At 54.4% G+C, this 22102-nt stretch overlaps 3 protein-coding genes across 28 annotated transcripts in view; 1 reads left to right on the top strand and 2 right to left on the bottom strand.

The window, feature by feature from the left end:
• The window catches only part of PCSK7 (proprotein convertase subtilisin/kexin type 7), a 34865-nt gene extending 17906 nt beyond the window's left edge, over window positions 1-16959 (top strand). For 2 of the 20 annotated variants that reach the window (XR_010113403.1, XR_010113390.1), the window contains exons 11-16: window positions 3536-3692; window positions 4521-4615; window positions 5426-5519; window positions 5788-5905; window positions 10646-14251; window positions 14663-16959. Coding sequence is in view for 4 of the 20 variants with exons in the window: in XM_063608284.1 (XP_063464354.1) it covers window positions 3536-3692; window positions 4521-4615; window positions 5426-5519; window positions 5788-5905; window positions 6230-6589 (824 nt within the window). In the remaining 16 variants the exon portion in view is untranslated. Of the gene's footprint in view, window positions 1-3535; window positions 3693-4520; window positions 4616-5425; window positions 5520-5787; window positions 5927-6229; window positions 7503-10645 lie in introns of those variants that run through there. The other 18 variants (XM_063608284.1, XM_003820077.6, XR_010113405.1 and 15 more) reach the window with 16 other exon arrangements.
• On the bottom strand, window positions 7782-13319 carry TAGLN (transgelin). Of its 2 annotated transcripts, XM_063608287.1 has the most exons (6): window positions 13139-13196; window positions 11753-11847; window positions 9374-9565; window positions 9091-9268; window positions 8691-8793; window positions 7782-8360 (listed from the first exon to the last, which is right to left on the bottom strand). In XM_063608287.1, the coding sequence occupies exons 3-6, from the start codon at window positions 9551-9553 to the stop codon at window positions 8216-8218; spliced, it is 606 nt and encodes a 201-aa protein (XP_063464357.1). In that variant the 5' UTR covers window positions 9554-9565; window positions 11753-11847; window positions 13139-13196; the 3' UTR covers window positions 7782-8215. The 2 variants fall into 2 exon arrangements, with proteins under 2 accessions (XP_063464357.1, XP_008971763.1); XM_008973515.4 differs by lacking the exon at window positions 11753-11847 and having other exon boundaries at window positions 13139-13319.
• The window catches only part of SIDT2 (SID1 transmembrane family member 2), a 21495-nt gene continuing 14521 nt past the window's right edge, over window positions 15129-22102 (bottom strand). For all 6 annotated transcript variants that reach the window (XM_024930697.4, XM_034933787.3, XM_024930698.4 and 3 more), the window contains 9 exons: window positions 21827-21944; window positions 20551-20687; window positions 20203-20311; window positions 19912-19988; window positions 19696-19742; window positions 19304-19409; window positions 18599-18709; window positions 16657-16770; window positions 15129-16568 (listed from right to left, as the gene is read on the bottom strand). In XM_024930697.4, coding sequence (XP_024786465.2) covers window positions 16506-16568; window positions 16657-16770; window positions 18599-18709; window positions 19304-19409; window positions 19696-19742; window positions 19912-19988; window positions 20203-20311; window positions 20551-20687; window positions 21827-21944 — 882 coding nt within the window. In that variant the 3' untranslated portion in view covers window positions 15129-16505. The remainder of the gene's footprint in view (window positions 16569-16656; window positions 16771-18598; window positions 18710-19303; window positions 19410-19695; window positions 19743-19911; window positions 19989-20202; window positions 20312-20550; window positions 20688-21826; window positions 21945-22102) is intronic.

Genomic DNA, 22102 nt, shown 5'->3' with positions numbered 1-22102 from the left:
TCTCTACTAAAAATACAAAAATTAGCTGGGTATGGTGGCACATGCCTGTAATCCCAGCTACTTGGGAGGTGGGAGGCTGAGGCAAGAGAATCACTGGAACCCAGGAGGCGGAGGTTGCAGTGAGCCGAGATCGTGCCACTGCACTCCAGCCTGGGCAACAGAGCAAGACTTCGTCTCAAAAAAAAAAAAAGAAAAAAAAACTGTGATGTAATTATTTTGTAAATGTGGAGGGGACGACAACTGGGGAAAAGGTGTGGGCATGATTTGTTAGATTCTCATCTGCCATAAATGAAAGTCAATGCATAATGTCTCAAATTGATAAGCCATGAAATATCCATAATGCTTACTGTTTAGAAACACGAAAGTAGATCCCAGAAGAAAACAATTAAAAACAATAAAAAAAAAGTTTGCTTCTGGGGAATAGATCTCAAAGGTGGTAGGGAATTATTTTTTTCATTATAAGCACTCTAGCACCAACTTACATTTAAATTCATGCATACTATTTTAATAGAAAAAAATGTCAAGGACAATTGGGAAGGTAAGAAGTAGCCATCGTGAATCTAAACAGCTTTCTCAAGAATTTTGACAATAAAGGAAAAGAAATAATATCTGATACATATGTAGCCTTAACATTAGCTAGGTACCATTCTGAACGCTTTAGGTATATTAACTGTTTAATCCTCATCTCAAACCTATGAAGTAGGTACTGTTACTGGCCCCATTTTACAGATGAGGAAACAGTTCTCACAGCTAGTAAGTGGCAGAGCTGGGATTAGAACCCAAGCTTAGTGGCTCCAGAGCCCATGCTCTTAACGCTGGTAGGTGGCAGGAAGTGAAGAATTGAGAAAGGGTTTATTTGTTTTTGTTTTTCATTTGTAGTAGGAAAGGTGCTAGCAAAAAGGTCCAGCCAAGAAGATGGATAATCAGGCTGAGCCATTGTTTGACTTTTGCCAAGTATTGCTGTGAAAGGACAAGAAAGTGAAGGGAGCTTGAGAATGTAAACACACATGTTGGATGAGCCATGGAATCTCAGCCAGTTAGGAGAAAGGAGCTTGAGGGGTTGTGGGAAAATGAGGGGGTCAAGAAGAGAGTGGGGAAAGTGGAAGGAGAGAGGTTGTTTTCAAAGAAATGGGACATTGGCTTTGAAGAGGTGACAGATGGAATTATAGAAAATGAGGCTGGGTGTGGTGGCTCGTGCCTGTAATCCCAGCACTTTGGGAGGCCAAGGCAGGCAGGTGGATCACCTGAGGTCAGGAGTTCGAGACCAGCCTGGCCAACACGGTGAAACCCCATCTCTACTAAAACTACAAAAATTAGCTGGGTGTGGTGGCACGCGCCTGTAATCCCAGCTACTTGGGAGGCTGAGGCAGGAGAATTGCTTGAACCCAGGAGGTAGAGGTGGCAGTGAGCCAAGCATCTAGCGGCTGCACTCCAGCCTGGGTGACAGAGCTAGACTCCGTCTCAAACAAACAAACACCCCTGTCCTTGCTCAGTCATCTATAATAGCTCTTAGTTGCTTATTTAAAACAAAAATCTTTAAAGCCCATCCCACCCTAGGTTACCCAGCCCCTACTTTCAGTGCCTCTCTGAGCTACTGTGTCTGTAAAATCAAGGTATTGTACTCTGCCTTGCATATTGGAATAATTTTTTTTTTTTTGAGACAGGCTCTCACTCTATTGCCCAGGCTAGAGTGCAGAGGCACAGTCATGGTTCACTGCAGCCTCAACCTCCTGGGCTCAAGCCATCCTCCCACCCTCAACCTCCTGAGTAGCTGGGACCACAGGTACTTACCACTATATCCAGCTAATTTTTTATTTTTTTGTAAAGATGATGTCTCCCAGGCTGAAGTTATCCTCCACCATGCCTGGAGTGAGCCACCATGCCTGGCCTGGAATAAATTAATGGAAGAAAGGGTGCTTTAAAAAGAATTGTATTCGGCCGGGTGCAGTGGCTCACGCCTGTAATCCCAGCACTTTCGGAGGCTGAGGCGGGTGGATCATAAGGTCAAGAGATTGAGACCATCCTGGCCAACATGGTGAAACCCCATCTCTACTAAAAATACAAAAATTAGGTGGCCATGGTGGCGTGCACCTGTAGTCCTAGCTACTTGGGAAGCTGAGGCAGGAGAATCACTTGAACCCAGAAGGCAGAGGTTGCAGTGAGCCAAGATCATGCCACTGCACTCCAGCCTGGCAACAGAGAGAGACTCTGTCTCAAAAAAAAAAAAAAAAAAAGAATCGTTCTCATTACAGCCTAATTTCTTAATAGTCCCCAGTTGAGTCTTCCTCTTCGGTAGTTTTTTGTTTTTGTTTTTGTTTTAATAATTGTAGATTTACAGGAGGTTTCAAAGAAATGTACAAGAGAAGTCCCGTGCACCCTTCTCCCAGTCTTAATGTTTCACACAATTAAAGTATAATATCAAAACCAAGAAATTGACATTGGTACAATCCATAGAGCTTATTTGGAGTTCACCAGATACACATGCTGTCAATATTTGTATATGTGCATGTGTATGCAATTGTATCACATGTAGCCTTGCATAACTACCACCACAACCAAGATCCAGAACAATTCCATTATCACAAGACTCCTTTGTGTTACCCCTTTCTGGCCACACCCATCCCCTCCCCTGTCCCTGGCCCCTGGCACCCATTTATCTGTTATCTATCACTGCAGGTACTTCAATTAACATCACCTAAATGGAATTGTGTACTACGCATCCTTTTTCTTTTTTTTTTTTTCTTTGAGACAGGGTCTTGTTCTGTTGCCCAGGCTGGAGTGTGGTGGCATGAGCATGGCTCACTGCAATCTCCACCTCCCAGGCTCAAGCGATCCTCCCACCTCACCCTCCCTGGTAGTGGGACCACAGGTGCACACCACCACACCTGGCTATATGCTTCTTTTGAGATTGCTTTTTTCACTCACATAATTTGCTTGAAATTTATCCACCAGCATTTTTTAAAAATTAACTGTGCATCGTCTTCAGTGAGATGTGTGCATTTCGTCTTTGTTCATGCCTTTTCCACTGCCTAGAATGCCCCCTACCAACCCTGTCTACCGATCTGTATTCATTTCCTTCAGTGTGTCTCACTGCTGTGTGCCTAAACCCATCTGACTTATTTCTCTTCCTTTATCAATTATGTATATTTCCCATACCATATCATTTTCCACTTGCAGGTAGGAGACAGGGACCACGCCCATCTTATCTTTATATTCCCAGCATCTAGTACAGTGCCTGAAATGGAGGAGGTACCCAGTAAATAATGTTTTGGATGAATGAATGATTGAAGTTGCTCTGCTGGATTCTTATATTGTGTCTTGGGTATGTGTTGTCTTCCCAACTGCACTCAAAGCTACGTTGTAAACTTGAGAGCAGCAGCTCCATTCCATTTACTAGTATACACGAGGTCCCAGTTAGGGTTGCCGTACATGTTTGTATGTGGCTTCAGTGAGCGTGTGTCTTTGTGTACATGGGGGTGAAGTGAAGGCGTGTTTGTGGGCTGGTTTCCCAGCTGCCCAGCCTGACTTTCTACAGTCAGCAGGATGGACCTGGAGATGTCAGGGCTGAAGACCCTGGAGCATGTGGCAGTGACAGTCTCCATCACTCACCCACGGCGCGGCAGCTTGGAGCTGAAGCTGTTCTGCCCCAGCGGCATGATGTCCCTCATCGGCGCCCCCCGCAGCATGGACTCGTATGTACACCTGCCCGAGGCCTGAGCAACCTTTTCAGCAAGGGCCTTTCCAGGGAAAAGAAATGGGAGAAGTGGATCCTGGCACTGTCCTAAACTACTGTGGCTCTGGCTATCCCTGGCAGCTGGAAGCCTTTTGTCACATGCCTTCTTCAAGCGCTAGGCCCTGCACCTCACATACACGTTCTCTAATCCTTCTAAGAACCCCCTAGATTAGACTTTGTAACCTCCTTTTAACAAATGAGGAAACTGGCTGGGTGTAGTGGCTCACACCTGTAATCCCAGCACTTTGGGAGGTCAAGGCAGGAGAATCACTTGAAGCCAGGAGTTCAAGACCAGCCTGGACAACAAAGTGAGACCCTGTCTCTACAAAAAATTTAAAGATTAGCCGAGCATGGTGGTACATGCCGGTAGTCCCAGCTACTCAGGAGACTGAGGTGGGAGGATCACTTGAACCCAGGAAGTCAAGGCTGCAGTGAGCTGTGATCATGCCACTGCACTCCAGCTTGGATAACAGAGTGAGAATCTGTCTCCAAAAAAAAAAAGAAAAGAAAACAAGCCATGGAGCTAGTAAATGCCCAAGAGAATAAGACTAACCCTAGATCCGTGGGACTCCAAGCCTGTGCGCGCTCCATGCTTGCTTTTTCCACCACACCACATTAACACAAGTTCCTCCTTCCATGAGACCCCAGGGGCAAGGGGCACCTGAGAAGCCCTCGTGGCACCCTCCCAAGTTGTTTCCACAGCTACTACAGTAAGAAAGTGTTGCTGGGGGAAAGTCAGCTCTCTGGCCCACGCCTTCCACCTGTTTCTGCTGTGTTCTTTCCTCAGGGATCCCAACGGCTTCAATGACTGGACCTTCTCCACTGTGCGATGCTGGGGGGAGAGAGCCCGAGGGACCTACAGGCTTGTCATCAGGGATGTTGGTGAGTTTCGTGTCCTCACACCAGGCCCTGCCTTTCCTGCTTGTTATCTGGTCCCTCTGCATCTCAAGAGTCCCCACAGAAAGTGTCCCGTGTGCAGTATATAGGGTTGCCATTGGACCAAGAGGGTTGATGCCAAGAGTGTGCCCCATCCGTGAAATGGGCATTGCTATCTGAAATTGTTCATTTATACTACCTCTCATATTCCTTGGAGGAGTGACCCATCCATTTTTCCTCAGGATAGCAACAAAAAGTCCTTGTCGAAACCACATTTCAAGTCCTTTTACATATAACCATCCTTCGGCCAGCCCCGGTAGGCAGGTAAGGGCAGGACTCATTTCACCATTTTTTTTTAAACTGGCCCAGAGGTTTGAGGTGACTTGTGGAAGGTCACCATAAGTGAAGGCCACAATATCCATGAATTGTGAATATCTTTAGTATCAGCTTATAGACTGGAAATTGAGCTCCACCCTCCCATCCTCCAGTCAGTTAGGTATTCTCTAGGCCAGTGGTTTTCAAAGCTTTCTTTAATTTGGTACAAAGACATTTTTTTCTAATCCCAGCTGAACCCCCAAAATACGGGAGAGAAAAGCAAGACTCTGCTTTGGAGTACAGCCTTTCAACCCTTTCCATCCCTAAGGGCACCCAGTGAGGCCCTTCTGCAGAACCTGGGGTCAGTGGGACACAGTGAGGCAGCTCCTGGAGCAGACCATGTGGCCTGAGCCCCTTTGGGTGGCAGGGCGGGCAGGGCCTCTGCTGTCTGGCATGGCTGACAGAGGGGCGTGGCTCACGAGCTGCCCCTTGCTGCCCTAGGGGATGAGTCATTCCAGGTCGGCATCCTCCGGCAATGGCAGCTGACCCTATATGGCTCTGTGTGGAGTCCAGTAGACATCAGGGACAGACAAAGGTGGGTAAAGCCGCATGTGTCAGAGGGAAGGCCAGTCACAGGGGAAGGGCTGCCTAGGGACCCCTTCGCCCTCTGAACCCCAGCTGTGCTTCCCAGCTCCAGCATCAAGCCGGTAGATGGAGCCCCGGGCTGGGAACTCACAGTCTGGGCCTCCCCTTTTTGCTGTGGGGCTTCCCTGTCTTCACCTGTAAGGCAGGAAGATGGGTGAGGGCAGATGGTATAGGAACCATAGTCAGTGGGGCATCGTCACCTCTTTTCTTCTCCACAGGCTGTTAGAGAGTGCCATGAGTGGAAAATACCTGCACGATGACTTCGCCCTGCCCTGCCCACCGGGGCTGAAAATTCCTGAGGAAGATGGTTACACCATCACCCCCAACACCCTCAAGGTACTAGGGCCAAGACTCAAGCTGCGGGTAGATGGGACTGTCCTGTCTGGGGGATGGAGTTCTTAGTGTGTTTCTCAGGGTGACCTGCGGGGTGAAGGACTGGGAAGACCTGGGTCCCAGCAGTGGTTTCATAGCATTGCTCCTACCCTGCTAGCCTAACTCTTACAAGACAGGCCTTGTCGGGGGAGGGGGCAGAGGGAACAGTTTGGGTGAAAAAGGCAGTCCCTAGAAGGAAAAAGACTTTCTGAGCTCATTGTCCTGGGCTGAGAAAGGCTGTAGGCTTCGGGAAACAGTGCCTCACGTAGGTGCTTGCCTCGGCCCCAGACCCTGGTGCTGGTAGGCTGTTTCACCGTCTTCTGGACCGTTTACTACATGCTGGAAGTATATTTGAGCCAGAGGAATGTGGCTTCCAATCAAGTTTGTAGGAGTGCACCCTGCCACTGGCCCCATCGGAGCCGGAAAGCCAAGGAGGAAGGGACAGAGCTAGAATCAGTGCCACTTTGCAGCAGCAAGGATCCAGACGAAGTGGAAACAGAGAGCAGGGGCCCTCCCACCACCTCTGACCTCCTTGCCCCAGACCTGCTGGAGCAAGGGGACTGGAGCCTGTCCCAGAACAAGAGCGCCTTGGACTGCCCTCATCAGCACCTAGACCTACTGCACAGGAAGGAGGAGCAGATCTGCTGACCTCAGGGCCTGACAGTGTGGGACAGGCTCTTCTTTCCCAAAATTAGGGAGCTCTTGACAGAAAGCAGTTCTGATGCTTACATCTGGAATCTGAGGCATCCTCTGACTCCACTCAAAGAGGGTGAGGGCCTTCTTAAGATACAAATGGCGGAGGATTGGTGCCAGAGAAGTCTGGTCAGAGCCACAGGGTCTGCCTCCAGCCAAACGGGAGCTTTTGGTGAGAAGGTGTTGGACAGGGGATTGGCGCCCCCCTTTGGTTTGGCCTCCATCCTCATCTCTCTTGGGCCAAGCCAGCTGCCTAGGTCCCCCAAGCATGGGGGACCCCTTCCCACATATGAGTTGAGAAGGTGCCTGCCATAGCCAGGAGCGCATCTCAATGGAAACATCACTGGGGTCACTTGGGAAGAGGACTTCGGGGTAGAGGCTGGGAGGAGCCCCTGGACATGCCTGTCCTGAAAGCGGCTGCCTCCATTATCCATTCCCAAGATGCCTGATCAGAAACCAACCCTGGCTCCTTCACCACCCCCACGATTGGTATGATGCTGCCGGCACAGCTGGGATACACACGGCTCCCCCAGGCCTGAGCTGCTTCACTAGGGAATCCTGCGGCAGGACTGCAGAGCAGATGGCAGACGCACATGTTGGAGGAGAGAGCCTTGGGAGCCACTGCCACTCCAGTCCTGCCACCACCCTGTCTTCCTCTGCAAGTGCTCAGGGAAATGGCCTTCCCGCCGGAGGCCAGCTATCTGCCTGACAGGCTGTGACTCTTCTCTCAACCTTGGCCTTCTCCCCTCTTCTGAGCTAGTTGGTTGAATTTTTTTTAATGCTTAAGATTTGTTTTTCTCTTTTCACAGCAACATTTTCTTGAATTTTTTTCTGCACAGCTTTTCCAAAATAAAAACCTTCCAAACAATTCTGCCACTCGCAATCTCTCCTTTCCTCTGTCTCCCCAAAGCCACTGCATGCTGCTGAGTGGCTCCTTTTTCTCTTCGGTCCCCAAGATTCACTCTCCTGTTCTATGGCCTGTTTCCTCTGAAAGAATCTGACTGTCCTGGAATCTTGGCACGTGAAAGGTCCTTCAGAGGACGGCGGCCAGGAACACATACAAGCCCGAGATGCCTGCCTGTCCCCTGCGCAGATCTAAAACCATAACAAAAGTGACCAGGGCAAATCAAACTCTGCCAGCCAGGCCTGAGAAAAGATGGATTTTTTTTTTTTTTTTTTTGAGTTCCAACCCCAAAAATATTCCAGGACAAGATAGGGGGCAGGCTGGGCTGGTTCTTCTTCAATGGGCTTTTGCCGCCAAGGAGGACAGTGGACTTGGCCCACATCCAGGCTACCCCCAGCCGAGATCTCCCCTGCTTAGCCCAGGGAGGAGACAGTAGAGGTGAACGGGGCAGCCGGGAGGGAGGGCCCAAGGCAGTGATGCTTTCGGGTAAGAAGTTGGGCTGAGGCTGGGGGCACAGGGAGGAGCTGCCCATGTGCAGTTACCATTGCTCAGTGACAGAGCCTCAAAGCTTGGCCAGGGCTGAAGGTACCACACGGGTGTGGGTGAGGCAGGCTAAGCGGGATGGCTGCAGCCAAGGAGCTGGGGGAGGGCAGGGCTCAGGACTAGCCCTCTCCCCTCTAACTGATGATCTGCCGAGGTCGTCCGTAGCCTGTCATGCCGGCCTGGGAGGCCCCTCTGTTGCTGCCCATCTGAAGGCCAATGACATGCTTTCCCTCCTGCAGCTGGCTCTCTGTGAATTCCCTCTTATGCTCCTGCGCTTTCCTAGAAGAGGAGAAACCAGGATAAAGACTTGGTAGAACTGTGTGTTTTCCATCCGTTTTCTGATCCCTCTGTTACGTCCTAGCCCAATCCCATTGCCTTCCCCTTTCACTTTTTTTCCCTAATCTAGCTTGCCTCATAGGCTAGGGAGACTGAGCGCAGGAGGGTGGAAAGGGAGGGGTCAAGGAGTATTAAGGACCCATTATTCCCCATCCCAGACCCTCACTTTATCCTTTCTTGGCTATCTGCTTCCCCTAATCCTTCCCGCAAGCTCCTTAGAACAAGCCACCTCCCACCCCATGCGGAGACCCAAGCTCCCTGGGGGCCACATACTTCATAAACCAGTTGGGATCTCCACGGTAGTGCCCATCATTCTTGGTCACTGCCAAGCTGCCCAAAGCCATCAGGGTCCTCTGCACTGCTGCCATGTCTTTGCCTGTGAGAAGACAGGAGAGAGAAGACGAACATCAAGAACGTATAAACAAGACTCCAAGCCAGGGCCTGCCCCCGTCTCTCACAAAAAAATGGCCAAACCAGGGCCAAGAGTTGTCCCCAATTCAAGGGAGGCCTCTCAGTGGGCCCTGTGAGCGTGGCGTGTTATTCTCGGCATATCCCATCCCTGCTGTGTGCGGGCGAGCACACCCCTAGTTGTGGCATATTCTGGTCATTCCTTCTCCCTGTCCTGGCACCCTGTCCTCCTGCCCACCTCCTCCCCCAGCCTCTTCCTCTCTACCTTCAAAGAGGTCAACAGTCTGGAACATGTCAGTCTTGATGACCCCATAGTCCTCAGCCGCCTTCAGGAACTGAGCCACCTGCTCCATCTGCTTGAAGACCATGGAGGGTGGGTTCTCGGGCACCTTCACCGGCTTGGAGCCATCAGGGTACAGGCTGTTCACCAGCTTGCTCAGAATCTACCAGGCATAGGGCATAGGACGCAGCTTAGCAGTCAGCTCAGGGATTGGCCCAGGACTCACAGGGTGGCACACCCCAGTCCCCCAGCCCAGGGTGCCACTCACCACGCCATTCTTCAGCCAGACCTGGAAGCCCAACCGCCCACGGTCTGGGCGGCCCACATCAGGGCCACACTGCACTATGATCCACTCCACCAGCCGCTCCTCCAGCTCCTCGTCATACTTCTTCTCGATTTTGGACTGCACTTCGCGGCTCATGCCATAGGAAGGACCCTTGTTGGCCATGTCTGGGGAAAGCTAAAGCAGGCCAGGGTGGAGGAGGGAGGGGCAGAGGGTCAGGGAGCAGCTCTGCTTTCACCCGTGCCAGGCAGCCTTCTAGCTCTGTGCAGGATACCCAGCCATCCTAGACACTTGTCACAGCACTGCCCATCCAGGCCAGGCTCAGCCCCTACTCCAGACACCTCTCTGAACTTGAACACCAGGAAAGAGGATACCAGGTCTTTGGAGGTCTAGAGCAGGGGTCAGTAAACTGTTTTTGTAAAGGATAAGACAGAACATATTTTAGGCTTTCAGGCCACATGGTCTCTGCTGTTGCAGTGTGAAAGCAGCCATAGACAATATGTAACAAATGAACATGGCTTTGTTCCAATAAAACTTTACTTACAAAAGCAGACAGCAGGCTGGATTTGGCCCATGAGCTGTAGTTTGACAACCCTTGGTCTAGAACATTCTTTGCCAAGACCAGCTACAGAGCCACTGGAGAGACCTTCCAGAAGCCACATTGCCCCCACAGAATACAGCCAGCTGGTGCCTTTGTCCAGCTGCAGGTGTGAGGGTTTACTGCCTCTGCCTCAAGCAACCATTACCTCCCACTCTCACCCAGAAGCGGGCCCTGGCCTGGAAGCCCGAACTCCAGAACTCCAGCTCTTTTCAGGTCAGCTCAGCTTCTGGTCTGCAGCTGAAGAGACTAAAACTCGCCCACCCCAGGCAAGGGCGACAAAGCCACCAAAGCCCAAGAGTTCTTGGCAAAGAAGCTGCATTTCCTCAGAGGAATCAAGAGACACCTGGTCTACCCATCGACTTCCCCTCATGCCCTTACGCTCTCATAAGGCTACCCTTACGGAGTAGCCTGAGTAACCAAGAAGTCAGAGTCCCCCAGGGATCTTCCAGAGCCAAGAGTCTGCCTGCCAGGGAATGGGAAGCCTGGCCCCATCCAGCAACTGCCACCCTGAGGGCCTGGGCCTGGCACTGCTCAGGAGTCCCACTCATGGAGAGGGGTGGCAGCAGGAGTGGGCCAGGCAGGTAGGTCCCTGGGCAGACAGACGGGTGGCTGGGAACAGGAACAGGAACCTGACCTGTCCACTGATGTCACCCTAGGGTGCTGTGCCTTCTCTCCAGTGTTTGTCTGAAGAGACTTCCAAAAGAGGTACCAAAGGAAGCCGAACCCATCCCCTGGCCTCAGAGGGGTCAGAGGTTGGGAGGGACACACTGGTCTGAGGATGGACGCAGGAGCGCGCTCCCCCGGCTCCCTCTCTGGTGAGACCCCTCCCCACTGGCACCCCACCCGCGGGAAGCAGAGCGAACACTATCACACCCCACTGGTCCCAGGCCAGCTGCCCAGCCCGATGCCCTGCCCTTCCTTTCTCAGGGATGACAGGCTTTCTGGGCTGGAGTTCCTCATCTGTGAAGTGGGGGTTATGTTACCAACCTCAGAGGGCTGTGAAAATGGGACGGTGTCTGTGAACTCCCTCACATACTGCCTGGCCCTTAGCAGAGCTCCTCGAAATGTCAGTTCTTTGCTGCCCAGAGCCAGGCTCCTGGTAATGACCAGGGAGAGAGCCTGCCCTTGACCAAGGAGTGAAAAACTGACCTCAAAATGTCAGTTCTTTGCTGCCCGCTCCAGCCTCCACACCCTTCTCACAATCATTCCCTGAGTGCGCAGCAGCTCACACGGAACAGAGTTCACACGGACTCATCGAAGTGCCCGTCATTGGGCATCCCTCTCCTCCTTGCGTCTGTTTCCTTATGTGTAAAGTGGGGGCGGGACCACCTCTGAGGACCCAGTTCTCTGAGCACTGGGGATGAGGTGGGCTCCTGGCCCAGCCACCCCTCTCCCTGCCAGTGATGCCAGAGACCCCAAAGGCAGAGTGCTCTGTTCTGCTGTTCAGCTACAAACAGCCAATCCCTCCCTTCACCCTGTGTGTCCCACCCCCGCTCCCCAACCACCCAAGGACTCCTGCACAAAGAACTGTGGTCCAAACCCCCAAGTCAGCTGGGACCAGGTGATTTTGGTAGCCCTGCATCCTGGCCTCCATCCACCCCAGCCTCTGTCTCAGCCTTTGCACCACCATCCCAGACAGGCATCCACCTTCTGTCCCTGGCCCTGCTTCTACCCCCACTCCACCTGCCCTCATGCCTGCCTTCCCCTTCTGCACCCCTGCTGGGCTCCTGAGGAACAGGATGGAAGGAGAGTGTGTCCCCTACCCCCAGCTTCCAGTCTCAGGAGGGTCAGAACAGACAATACAGGTCAAAGCAGCAAGGCTAAGGGTGACAGGTACACAACGCTGCAGCCCCCAGATCTAGAGACAAGATTAGGATTTCGGTCAGAGGGGGATGAAGCACACACCATCCCCACTCCCACCCAGCACCACCATCCTTCCCCTTCCACCTCCTGGGTCAGGGTCGAAAAGTGGAGAATCCCCAGAAATCCTTTAGAGTCCTCCGATGAAGCCTCCCCAGTCCTGCCTTTGAGCCAGTGGGGAGGGGGAGAGGAGGATGATTACAGGGCGCCCCCCCCAGGGGCATCTCAAGACACTCCCAGGACAGCATGGACAGGCGTGGACCCTCCTGCCCTGTGGCTCCTGTGAGGACCCCTCCCCTGAGCTGCCCAGTGGGTGAAAGTGGGCAGTGGAGAAAGTAAGTCCAGGGGCAAATGGGAAGGTGGCACCCCCTACCAGCAGAAGCCCAGAAACACGAGCAGAGCCAGGGGCCCCTGCAGGGCTGCTGTGCCCCTTCTCTCTTCCCAAATAGGAGTGAGCACACCTGGACCTCTGAGAGGGCAGGAGGGTGGCTCCTCTCCACTCCACGGACAAACAGGAGTGGCCCGGCTACATAAATGTGTGCCATCCTCACTGCTACCTTTGGAATAGCAACTTCGAAAGGGAACCACCCTTTGGGAAAGACCAAGGGTCCCAGGCCTGCCCCGCCTATCACTCCAAAGCTCCTCCTTGGCAGTACCCGCCCCCCACCCCTCTGCTACAGTGGGGGTGACCTCCCACTGTCAGACAGTGGAAGGGGCTGCTTGTCAGAAGGACAGGCCTTCCGTCTCCACTCTTTGCCCCAGACTGTGGAATACAAGAGTTCTGCGGCCCTTCACATTGTCACAGGGCTATCGCTGCTGCTCAGGCCCTGGGGACCCGCCAGAGTGGGACACCGTGCTCCAACACAGGTGCGTTCACACACTCCTCACCTCCTTGGAGGTTCTCCTGGAGGGGCAACAGACAGTAGAGCCTTGGCCTAACCGGCCGGCGCCTGCACCCTTACACACACCTTGTGGATGCGGCTGGCTGAGATGGGGAGCCTCCCTCTCACCCCGGTGGTTTCCACCATCAATTCCTCTGCACTAGCCAAGTCATCCGGGGCATTTCAATGAGCCCCGGGGCTGCCCAGTCTGAGAGAGATCCAGGACGCTAGTGATCCAGCCCACCCTGCCTGGAGCTTGGGCCCCCATGCTGACTGAGAGGGTGGGTTTCCCTAGCCAGGGAGCTGGAGCTGGCGCCTGGGACCTCAGGAGAGCCTGCCTGAAATGCACCCACTGCTCCTGTCCAGCTCCAGCCCAACTTCCCTCCAAGCCCCAGCCAATGCACTCACAAGGCTTCCTCAGGGCTCGCAGGAAGGAGTGAAGACTTGTGTCTGGGTTCGGACAGACAGGATGGGGCGCTGGCTGGGTGAGGGGTTTAAAGGGCTGCCGCCGTGGTGATGTCAGCCTCCCCCGCTGGCTCGCTCCTCGGCCCCCTCCCTGCTGGAGGAAGCCGGCTCCGCTCCCCACCCCCGGCTCCCCCAGTGACTCCACACAGGCTCCATATTTGGGGAAAGACACCAAGTTGGAGCAGTCTACCGGGGCTGCCGAGACATTCTCTGCATGCTTTGGAGATGGAGCGGGCCGGGGCGGGGCACGCTGCCGGCGGGGAGCCGGCCCGGGAAAAGCCTTTTATGGACAGGACCCTGCCCGGACTTACGGCTGCTCCTACTTCACTGTTCTCTGGCCCCGAGTTTGAGAAGAGGGGGAGTTCAATAGAGTCTGGCTGGAGAGAGGGGCAAGGGGCTGGGGAGCTGGGAATCCCAGGGGTTTGCGGGGACAAACCAGCCACCCTCTCCTCCTGGGGCTTTTAGCTCTGATGGGACATGGGATCCAACCTTTCCTGAGGACCTACTCCACACCAGGCCCTTTGCAGTGCTCTCATTGAATACTCACAGCTACAGTGTGAGGGTGTAATTACATCCCCATTTTATAGATAGGAAACTGAGGCCCCAAGTGCGTCTTCCTCAAGGCCACACGGTGAATGGTAAGTGGCAGATCCTGCACACCTCTGCCAACCCCCATGGGTGCAGGAGAGGTGGTCAGACCCACCCTTTCAATTGGACCACCCTGCTCAGGTTGAGAAGAGCTTTCAGTGCAGGTAGGTCTTGAGTTATATGCTTTAGTTGGGGCTGGGATTTGAGGGTTCGGCAGAAGCTGAGTCCAACTCCGGTCCCCATCCAGTGGGCAGTGTCAATAAGAGGGTCTCTAAGGCCTGGCAGGGCCTGAGACACTAACGCAGGAGAAGGAGGCTCAGGAGGCTGGTATCATCCCTTCCTCCCTTTAGGAACAGTCCCTACCAGCCTGGAAAACAGACCAGCCTCTGTCACTCCAGAGATAACCCACTCTCATCTTGCTCGTACCTGGCTTCAGGGATGTTGGGGAGAGAGAAGAGGTTAAAAAAGGTGAGACTAACAGTGGGATCCCTGGACTGCCTGCTGTGGCACTCCCCTGCAAGGGCACCTGGTAGGGAAGACCTAACACTCTCCACTACACACACACTGCCACACCCGGCACCACCCCTAGCCAAACAAGGCCCTAGGAAGGGGCTGCCAGGCCTGGCAGAGGAGGGGCCCGCCTCCGCAGTTCTGCCCACTGCAACCGGACATGCTCCAGAGCCCAGGGGAGGCACAGCCATAGCACCTCCCAGTGGCGCCTGCAGGAAAAGCAGGAAGAGGAGTGGGCCCTGGCGAGGGGAAAGCCCACTCCTCCATCCCTGACCCTGCAGACCTCTGGTTGTGTTCTGAATTCAACAGATTCCTTGGCCCCCAAATCATGTCCTCCTTAGCCGACTGAAGTCTAAATGAATCTTTCAGGGACATATCAAAACTCCCTCCTCTTGGAGCCTGGCCAGCTTTCATCACCTTCCTGCCTCGGCCTGCACGCTGAGTGGATTATAAACGCCCCATCAGGGAGCACTGCGTGGGCCTGTGGCCTGGTGAGCTGGGGGGCACTCAGGTCAGAGGTGAAGTGAGCCTCAGTCTGGTGGGCGGGGCCAGGTGGGCAGAGACTGCTGTTCCTGGGGAGGTAAGGAGGGATGTCTGCAGTGGGATGGCGTGGGAAAGGCTTTTCCAGGAACCGGCCTCTGTCCAGCACAGTGCCCCGGTAAATGTTTACTGAATTAATGCTGTTGCTGGAGGGACAGGAAAAACGGTACAATCAAGGAATTGCAGTTCCCAGTAGGGCCATGGCTTGAAGAAAGGGGAAATGGAAGACCTCCGCCTCTCCCCTCATCCTCAACAGCTCCACCCAGAGAGGGAGGGCAAACAAGGGCCCCAAGAACTGAGTCTGGTTGTTTATTGAATGCAAACTCATTCATAGAAAACGGAAATGCAACCATAGCATGGAGACGCTCTGAGAAAAGATCCAGACCCACCTCATCTCCCAGCCCTTCAAGCAGAGCTATAAAAACAAGTTTGGGAGAAAAACACATTCCCATCCCCAAAGCAGAGGCCCCGCCTGAGCTCCCCCATCCTCAGCATCTGGGGTGGACCAGGTGGGACGAAGGGGATCCAAGGACCAGGGTGGCCAGGGTGCCCAGAGCTGGGGCAACTCTTTGTAAACTCCAAGGTTTCATAGGTATGTGTGTGCATGACTAACACAGAACTTGGCTGAAGACTGGACGGAAACTTAGAAGCCAGCCCTGGGTCCTAGAGCGAGGCTAGGACTGGGCACGTAGAGGGAAACAGCACATCCCTTCCTGAAGCCCCTTTCTAAGGTAGGCACTGGGGTGCCCACAGCTGTGGAGGCAGAACGGGCTGAACTCTGTATCATCCCTCCTTTGCCCCTGGACATTCTTGGGCAGTGTCAATGGCACTGAAAGGCCACCAGCTGGGGTTTGGCAGGACTAAGGGCCTGGAAAGAAGGAAGGGAAGGGGTGAGGCGCTTCTCCCTCCAGTCCTGGTGCTGGCATCAGTCTGGGAGCTGATGGGACGAAGAGGTGACCTCTGAATTCAGCCTCTTGAATCAGAAGGCGGTTCTCAAATTGGGCTGAGCGCATTGCTAAAGAGCCAGCCCTGAGCACAGGTCAGAGGGAAGAGAATACGCACTGCCCCGGGCCCCTTGCAGGCCTTAGCACCAAAAGTCTGGCACCAGCTGGCCAACCCCCAAAATCTCATACCCCCATCCATCCTGGCTGACTGGAATGGGCAGTGATGGCAGCCAGGGACAGCCCAAAGAGAACTGGGGCCCTGATACAGGACAGAGATTCAGGCCCCAGACTAGGCCCTGGAGCGGGAGTATGGGAGGAAAAAGGGGCCTTAGGTCCCAGGCTGGGGCATTGTGGGGAGGAGGACGGGCAAAATGCAAGGCATGAAATGGGGAGGGTGTCCCTTCCATCTTTCCTCTTGCAGAGGGACAAATGGAGAGCCAAAGGACAGGGGCCCATGGAAGTCCCCAACACTGAGAAGAAAGCAGCAATTTGGCCAACATCTGGGGGTTCCAGGGGAGCAGGCCTCCTCCTCGGCAGAGGGCAGCTGCAAGGTTCCATGCCACCCCATGGCTGTCCCAGGCCAAGCCTAAGCTAGACCTGGCTGTCCTGCTGCCATCCAGTGCTGGGCAGCGGTGCTGGGACTCATCCCCACAGCACGACAGAGTGACCGGTCTATGACACAAAGGAGCTCAGGGCCCCTTGAGGTGAAGCGAAGAGCCCAGCTCCTGCTAGAAGACATAGATCTTGTCCCGCTGCACAGTATCCAGGTCATCATCCAGTGTCAGCAACACCTGGGGGGTGGACGCCAGATCAGCCACAGAGAAGGAGGCAGCTGCTACCTTCACGTACCTACCCGGCTCGGCCGGGAGACCTGCTTACCAGGAAGGACCCGAACATGGCGATGGAGGAGAGGAAGTGCCAGATGTCGTGGTCGTCAAAGAAGTCGAGGAGGATGCAGTCCCGGTTGTGCTCCCTCGACTCCGCAGGGGTTTTCTTGGGGAGCAACAAGAAAAACTGCCGAATGACCCTGCTCTGGCAGGGCAAGGGCCAGACCCATCTGCCATCTTGCTCCTGGGCACCCCTCTCTCCAGCCCCAGGCAGGACAGCAGCAATTCTGACCTGTCCCTTGTCCTTGTCCCCACCCCTTCCCGATCTAAGAAATGGCCTTTGGTTACAAACTTCTCCCTGAGTTCACTGGCTTCTCTTCCCTTTTCTTTCACTCTTACCCTCCTCCTTCCTTCTGATTCTCTTCCCTTGACCTAAGAGCACAGGGTTGCAACAACCTTGAAGGCCTTCAGCTCAGAGATGGCAGAAGGCCTTCTCACCCACTTCCCGGCCTTGGACTCCGCCCTTGCTCTAAACTTTCTGCAGGCTCATTGTTTTTTCCAAAGCACTACTGTCAGGTTACACACCTGCTCCGGGACAGTAGCCATAACCTGTGGCACTCAAGGTCCTCCCTGCTCTACTCATAAGCTCTATCCCATAAGCTCATCCAGGCTGTGTCTGTCTGTGCTACATGCCGAGGCCACAGACATAACCAAGACCTGCCCCACCCTCAGGGAGCTCACAGTCTGCTTGGCTCCCAAATGAGTGCATTCACTGACCTCCAAATCTGCCCCTGTATCATTACTAAGGTCACAGTAGGTCTGGGCCATGGGGCTCTTCTCCATTACCCAAGACTTTTTTTTTTTTTTTTTTTGAGACAGAGTCTTGCTCTGTTGACAGGCTGGAGTGCAGTGGAGAGATCTCAGCTCACTGCAACCTCCACTTCCCGGGTCCAAGCCGTTCTCCTGCCTCTGCCTCCCAAGTAGCTGGGACTACAGGCGCCCACCATCACGCCCAGCTAACTTTTGTATTTTTACTAGAGATGGGGTTTCACCATGTTGGCCAGGATGGTCTCAATCTCTTGACCTCGTGATCCACCCGCTTCAGCCTCCCAAAGTGCTGGGATTACAGGCGTGAGCCACTGTGCCCAGCCCTCCTCACCCAAGACTTTTATAGCCCAGAACAAGGCCCACTTCTTCCAGGAAGCTTTCCTGGACTCCTAACTCGGAGAGACCCGTTAGTCCTCTGTCCTCCTGCCCCGTCTTGCCTGTGCCCTTCATTTCATGTATCACATCGTAAACAGCACTAACAGTCATGCACCAATAGTCCTTCTAGCCCTCTTCGGCTAGTTTATGAGTCCCTCAGAGACCATGTCAGACTTAGTTCTATTCCCAGAATTAAAGCCTGACATGTGGTAGGTGTCCTGCAAGGCAGAGAGGAGAGCCAAGCCATGCTGGCTTCAAATGCCAGCTGTGCCACTCACTGGCTATGTGCCCTGGGGAAGTCACTTGGCCTCTCTGAGCCTCATTTGTCTCATAAGTAAACTGGAGCTATCTCCAGGCTGGAATGCGAGGAGGATTAACTGGGGAAGCCGCTATGAAAGTGCTGGCCTATGGTAGGTGTTCCCAAATGATGTTTAGAATTTTTTTTTTAGAGACGTGGCCTATCGTCCAGGCTAGAGTGCAATGGTGCAATCTCGGCTCACTGCAGCCTGGAACTCCTGCACAGGCTATCTTCTTGCCTCCGCTTCCGAGGTAGCTAGGACTACTGGTGAATGCCACCACGCCAGGCTAATTTTTTTATTTTTATTTTTTTATTTTTTGTAGAGACGGGTTCTTACTATATTGCCCAGGCTGGTCTTGAATGCCTCAAGTGATCCTCCTGCCTCAGCTTCCCAAAGTGCTGGGATTACAGGTAATCCCAGGCTCAGCCCCAATGTTTAAAAAGAGGACTGGCCACTTGTTGGCTCACAAGGAGCCTGAGGGTGAGTGCTCACCTGCCAGGTGCTGAGTCCCTGGAAGAAGAAGAAGAGTGCGAAGCCCCAGACCACGGAGGTGCAAACGATGCAGAGCAGGGGGATGAGCTTGATCCTCTCCCCACTCCGGAGCTGGGAGGGGCCAGGCAGGGACAGCAGTCTGAGGGCTTACCCCTGTCCCACCCCGCTGTCCCACCCAGCCTTTCCCAGATTCCCTTTCCTCATGGCCTCCCAGGCCTTCAGGACTGCTCCTTGGATTCATACCATTCCACACAACCACAGAGCTCAACCTGCCCCCACCCCGATGTCCACCCCACCCAGCCTCCATGTATCCAGAACCCTGTGTCGGGACAGTGTACTGGCCTCAAGGCGCTCCCTATGCAGGGGGCTCCAATCAGAGTGGAAGGCAGGATGGTTTCTGGGGAAGCACCTGATCCTGAGAGGCCCACACCCTACCTCCCCTCAGCCCCTTCTGCATGGAAAGGGGCACTTACAACTGCAGCCTAAAATGCCACCTGTTTCAAGGGCCCTTGGAAGGGGCTCAGTAAATGGTCTTTGGGCTGCGGTTGGCTCCCAGGGGCCCATGCAAGAGGCTTTAGCCTCTCCCCTCCGCAACCAGCAAAGATGGGACAGAAAACTTCTCACTGCCCCTCAATGCTGCCGGGCCCACCTCTCTCCCCAGATATCAGAGCAGCTGACAGAGGGGGCTTGGCCAGCCCCACTCACCTTCATGATGATGTAGAAGGCGAAGTAAAGGAGCAGGTTGCAGATGCCAATGGCCAACAAGTAGGAAGCGAAATCATTGGGGCGCATGATAAGCCCATAGGCAGCCCTGGCAAGAGGGATGAAGGGTGGTGAAGCAGGAAGGCCAAGGGCAAGGAAGTGCTCTTCCTGCCCTGCCCAGGCATGTTTTATTATGATGTTGGGCTGTGTTCAGAAGCCCACAGAAGATTCTAGAAGCCCAGATGCCAAGAGAGAGAAGAGAGGCCAAGATCTATCTTAGCCCCCATGTCTTATGCCCAACATTTGGAAGTTGTCCTTAGCCCCCAAGGCAGCCAGTGGCTGACCGAGTCCCCAGCTGTCCACCCAGCCAGGCCACTACTGCTGACCATACTCACAGCGACCAGTTGATGACGTTGCCCATGACCAGCAGCACCATGCGGTCCTGGAGGGAAGCAGGGACACAGGGACTGAGGGCAGGGGCAGGGAGGGTGGTGGAAGAAGGCCCAGCCAGCTGGTCCCCACTCTCCCCTGGGTCCTCAGCCCAGTCCCACTCCCCCATCAGAGGGAAGAAAGGAGATGTGGAGAATGGAGCAGGGGAACCAGGCAGGTACCACGTAGAGCGGCCCGCTGCACTGCCGGATGCAGTCTGTGTAGAGCACGTGGAGGATGCGGCGGAAGATCCCCGAGTCTGTGAAGAGAAGGGAGTGGTGCTGACAGGCACGGGGCACCCTCCTTTGCTGGACCCCTGGGATGTGCCAGCTGAGGAGCCCAGACCTGATCTAATTCCTCACCCAGTGACTCCAGGGCCCCCAAGAAGACAGAACCTGAGCATCTCCCGTGCGTCCGGGTTCCCGAGGCCCCCCAGGCCCCTCCCCCAGGCCCTGCCCTGGGCGTGCCCTTACCTAGTTTCCAGCGGCCCATGTAATAGAGCTGCGTGCTGAGGAGCAGGGTGGCGATGATGTGAATGATGGAGAAGACGATCCAGAACGCCGTGTTCCCTTTGCCAAAGACCTGTCGGGAGGCCACCAAGGGCAGCGGTGAGGGTGGAGAGGGAAGTGGCTCGGATGGCCCACCCTTCCTGGGGCTGGCTGCTCAGCCAGGCTGGGACTCTGAGAGGGGCCCAGGAAGGCATCTCAGGGGAGGAGCAGGAATCTCTCATGCAGGAGGTGGCGGAGGGTGTGCACTACGTGTCTGAACGCACGTGCACCTTTCCTATCATACAGGCTGAGCAGAGCAGGTCAGGCCCTCACCACGCCCAGCACAGAGAAGAAGATGACAATGGCCAGGCAGGCGTAGGCACTGTAGGCGCTGGCGTTGATGTCCGGGTGCCGCTTCTGGTAGAGCTTCAGCATGCAGAGTCCGGCGATCATGTACATGAACGATGTGTCTAGGATGAGGGACACGGAAGGGAGCTGCAGAAACGGCCACCAAGCCCCAACAGAGAACTCCTGGCCCCAACAATCCCAGAGGAAGAGAGAGCCCTGGTGCCCCGCCACGGCCATGGAGTGAGCTGGTGGCAGGGTGGCACTTGAACTTCAGTTCCTTAGTTGTACCTGCCACACCACACTGCCACCCCACTGGCTGTCACCCAGAGTCTGACATCTCCTGAAGACAGGGACAACTTGGTCTGTGTCTTAGTCTGTGAGCACCCTGAGATCAGGGACTCCCTTTTATTTTTTTGGAGACAGAGTCTCACTCTGTCGCCCAGGCTGGCGTGCAATGGTGGGATCTCGGCTCACTGCAAATTCCGCTTCCTGGGCTCAAGCAATTCTCCTGCCTCAGCCCCCTGAGTAGCTGGGATTACAGGCATGCACCACCACACCCAGCTAATCTTTGCATTTTTAGTAGAGATGGGGTTTCACCATGTTGGCCCGGCTGATCTCAAACTCCCCACCTTGGGCGATCCCCCCGCCTCAGCCTCCCAAAGTGCTAGGATTACAGGCATGAGCCACAGTGCCCAGCCAGGGCCTCCTTCTTTTTTTTTTTTTTTTGAGACGGAGTCTCGCTCTGTTGCCCAGGCTGGAGCGCAGGGTGTGATCTTGGCTCATTGCAAACTCTGCCTCCCGGCTTCACGCCATTCTCCTGCCTCAGCCTCCCGAGCAGCTGGGACTATAGGCGCCTGCCACTGTGCCCGGCTAATTTTTTGTATTTTTAGTAGAGACGGGGTTTCACCATGTTAGCCAGGATGGTCTGGATCTCCTGACCTCGTGATCCATCTGCCTCGGCCTCCCAAAGTGCTGGGATTACAGGCGTGAGCCACTGCGCCCGGCCAGGGACCCCTTCTTAATTATCCTGTTTTCTTCACTGCGGCACATGCCTTTACATAGGAATAGCTTGACAGATGAATGAAGCAGCATCTAGGTGCCCATGTTCCATAGGCTAGGATGTGTGCACACCCAGGCATGCCAGCCTTGGAGTTTCCTACAGGGCTGTCTTAGCGATCCCTGCGGGTGACTTGGGGATAGTGAAGGACTCAGGCAGGTCCCTGCTGTAGGTTGAGCCAGAAAAGAAGGAGGCCCCACTCACCAAACTGGAAATTGGTATAGTTGGGGCACACATGATAGCAAGCACTGAGCAGCCCCTCCATCATCAGGGCTGTGCCCATGGCGTAGAACAGCCCAAAGTGTTTGGGGATCCCACATTCCTGTTGGGGAGAGAGAGAAGGGAAGGGAGGGAGGAAGTGAGGCAGGAAGGGAAGAAGGGACCCAAAAGAGGGACCCTAAGAGGAGTGGAAGAGGAAAAGGGGTGGGGTATGTGTCGAGTGTGGGTGTGCAGGGGTGGGCTGGCCTGGGCAGGCTGGCA

The sequence above is a fragment of the Pan paniscus genome, chromosome 9 (genome assembly GCF_029289425.2).
Source record: "Pan paniscus chromosome 9, NHGRI_mPanPan1-v2.0_pri, whole genome shotgun sequence".
In the NCBI taxonomy this organism is placed as follows: domain Eukaryota; kingdom Metazoa; phylum Chordata; class Mammalia; order Primates; family Hominidae; genus Pan; species Pan paniscus.
Note: the sequence above shows the minus strand (reverse complement) of the source record. Positions and strands in the feature narration are given on the sequence as shown.